At 59.6% G+C, this 2,715-nt stretch overlaps 1 protein-coding gene across 1 annotated transcript in view; it reads right to left on the reverse strand.

Annotated features, from left to right (window-relative positions):
- Positions 1–908: 908 nt before the first annotated feature.
- LOC102044753 (dimethylaniline monooxygenase [N-oxide-forming] 5-like) overlaps positions 909–2,715 on the reverse strand; it is a 3,082-nt gene continuing 1,275 nt past the window's right edge. Inside the window, exons 2-5 of the mRNA XM_014309341.2 lie at positions 2,385–2,573; positions 2,146–2,308; positions 1,350–1,492; positions 909–1,112 (exon numbers count right to left, since the gene is read on the reverse strand). Of these exons, the coding sequence (XP_014164816.1) occupies positions 909–1,112; positions 1,350–1,492; positions 2,146–2,308; positions 2,385–2,573 (699 nt within the window). The remainder of the gene's footprint in view (positions 1,113–1,349; positions 1,493–2,145; positions 2,309–2,384; positions 2,574–2,715) is intronic.

Here is a 2,715-nt window from a genome sequence, read left to right on the forward strand (position 1 = left end):
CAGCCATTCGCCGCTTGGTTTGTGTGATTTCGGCCAGCATGTCGGCGGGGGGCGGCAGGCCCTGCAGCCCTGGGCAAAAGGAGGCTGGAGTTGGAGGGTGGGCTGTGCTCCTGCCATAGTCTGGATGGCTCTGCAGCCCAGCCTGGCTCCTGTTTGCACGTGGGGCTTTTGGGACGTGCCACCACCACCACGTCAGGAGCAAAGTGGAAGACGGGGGCAAAGAAAGTAACAGCAGGAAAGGAAAGGGAGAATGTGGTTGCAGGCAACAGGACCAGTTAGTGACCCCCACAAGAGAAGAACAGTGCAAGAGTCGTGGGAAAATGCAAAGCGGGGTTTTGTCCTCATGAAGAAGCAAAAGGAGCATAAAAAGGTGAGTGTGGAGAGGCAGCATGTGAGGGAATGCCACCAGCAGTAAGTCAGTCTTGGCATGGCTGGGGGAGCCCAGCTGCATCCCCCAAACTGCCCTGACTTACCTTTGAAGACATGAGTTGCCCAGCGACTCTGGAGCTCTGAGATAGGCATGATGGCTCCCCAGGGCTGGATGAGGCCGATGAAAGCCAGCGTCGGCTTCTCCAGCTCAGGGGGGAACATGAATTTGTAGAGGGGAATCTGGTTCTCCACCACCTTCACGCAGCCCTCGAGGAACGGGAAGGAGAAGCTGTATCCTGTGGCAAAAACTATGGCATCGACATCTTCCCTGGTGCCATCCTCAAAGATGGCAGATGTCTCTGTGAACTCCTGGATGTTTGGCTTCACCCGCACCCTGCCCGAAATGATGCGGTTGGGCAGGTCATCGTTGACAGTGGGGTGCGTGTCAAGGATCCTGGAAGGCACAGACAGACCTCTTTCAGGTCCTGGCAGGGGAATGGGCATTGCTGGAGCAGGTACCTGGGGTGCTGCTGGGGCGCTCACCTGTGCTTGGGCTTTAGGCCATAGAGTGTGTGGTCAAAGCGGGCATTCAGCTTCCACTCCATGAAGAAATTCAGGATACTTGCAGGCACCAGGTTCTGGACAAGCTGCAAGAAGCGACTGAGGTAGCTGAAATCAAAGGGGTACCCATTGTCTGCCACCCGGTACAGCACCCAGGACCCACGCCTGGTGCTGAGGAAAACCTGGAAGGAAGGTGAAGAAGAGAGATGGTAGCACGGCAGCATGCTCATACTGGGCTGGGTCCCTGCTGTGCTCCAGGGACAGGGAAGCCAGCACAGCTACTGGGACCACAGGAGCCACCTCCACAGAGAGGGGACAGGGTGCTTGTGCCAGGTGCTGGAGGTTGGGAGCCCACATGGGACGGTGGGTGATGATCCCCCCGCTCGGGGGTCCCGTCCCTGTGGGCTCTCCCAGCACACCTGCTTGGCTGTGTGACTCAGCTCCACTGCGATATCGATGCCTGAATTCCCAATGCCAACCACGACCACCCGTTTTCCAGAAAAAGGCTGAGGGTTCTTGTAGTCCCGGCTGTGCAGGTAGCAGCCCTCAAACTTCTCCAGCCCTGGAAGAGAGAGGGAAGCCATGCTGGGATGTGGAGCAGGAGGGTGGCTGGCCCCTGTTCAGACTGGTGGTGTGTTTTGGGGACAAGCTAGCACCAGTGTGACCAACCGGAGTTATGCAGCCCTGGGGTAGGGCCCAGAGGTGGTGGCATCACCAGCATGGAAGATAGTTTAGCCCTGAACATCCTGCTCTGGCTTTGGGACTAGCCTGGCTTGGAACAGGGCTTGGACTGGAGAATTCCATGCTTCCATCCCAAAATTCTGCTGCAGATGCTGTCTGGTGCTATGCATTGCCAGTAGAGGAACAACGAGGGTCTGTGCCATCATGCCAGACCCTGGTGACAGTGTGCTCCAGCCTGTTCCCCAGACAAAGAGGGTGTCCACAGCTGAAAGCTCTCCAGGCATTTTCCCCTGGCACCCAGAGGCAAGACCACCACCTGTGCTGAGCCCTCCAGCCTTGGTGAGGAGCTGGAGGGCCCAGCAGGTGCTTGGCCAGCAGCATGGGGAGAGAGCCTGTCTCAGGTGGGAGAAGCACGCTGGCACCGGTGACATCTGCCAGCAGGATGCTTTGGACACTTGTAATCCCGCCTGGTGTGTTAACCTGCAGGGGCATTTAGGGATGCCAGGGAGCGGGCAAGCAGCCCACGGGCAGTACCTGGGAAGGAGCTGAGCGGGAGATGAGCGTTGGTGTGGTGCCCACTGCACACCAGCACGGCGTCAAAGACGGCCGCCTCCTGCTTGCCCTCGCTCTCCGTCACCACCTCCCACTGCCCGCTGCTGGCGAAGTCGGGGCGCTTGGACACGCGGCACACGCTGGTCTGGCACAGGGCAGCGGTGTCAGGCACCCTGTGCCCCGCTCCCGCTGCCGCCTCCCCCTCGGGCCCCAGGCCTCACCCTGAAGCGGATGTGGCGGAGCAGGTCGAAGTGCTGGGCGTACATGCGGAAGTACTCCATGATCTTGGAGTTGTGCATGTAGTTGGGGAAGTCCTCGGGGATGGGGAAGTCGCTGAAGCACATCATCTCCTTGGAGGTGTTGATGATGACGGAGCGGTAGATGCTGGCACGGCCGTCCTCGGGGTGCTCCTGTGGGAGGGGGGCTCAGCTCAGCGCTGCCCGGGGAACGATGGGGAAGGATGGCTGGGGCTGATGAGGATCTGCTTTTCATGGAGCCCCTGCCCTCAGTCTCACTCAGAGGATCCCACTATGGCCGGCTGCCCCCCCAATA

This window comes from Geospiza fortis, unplaced genomic scaffold, assembly GCF_000277835.1.
Source record: "Geospiza fortis unplaced genomic scaffold, GeoFor_1.0 scaffold5, whole genome shotgun sequence".
In the NCBI taxonomy this organism is placed as follows: domain Eukaryota; kingdom Metazoa; phylum Chordata; class Aves; order Passeriformes; family Thraupidae; genus Geospiza; species Geospiza fortis.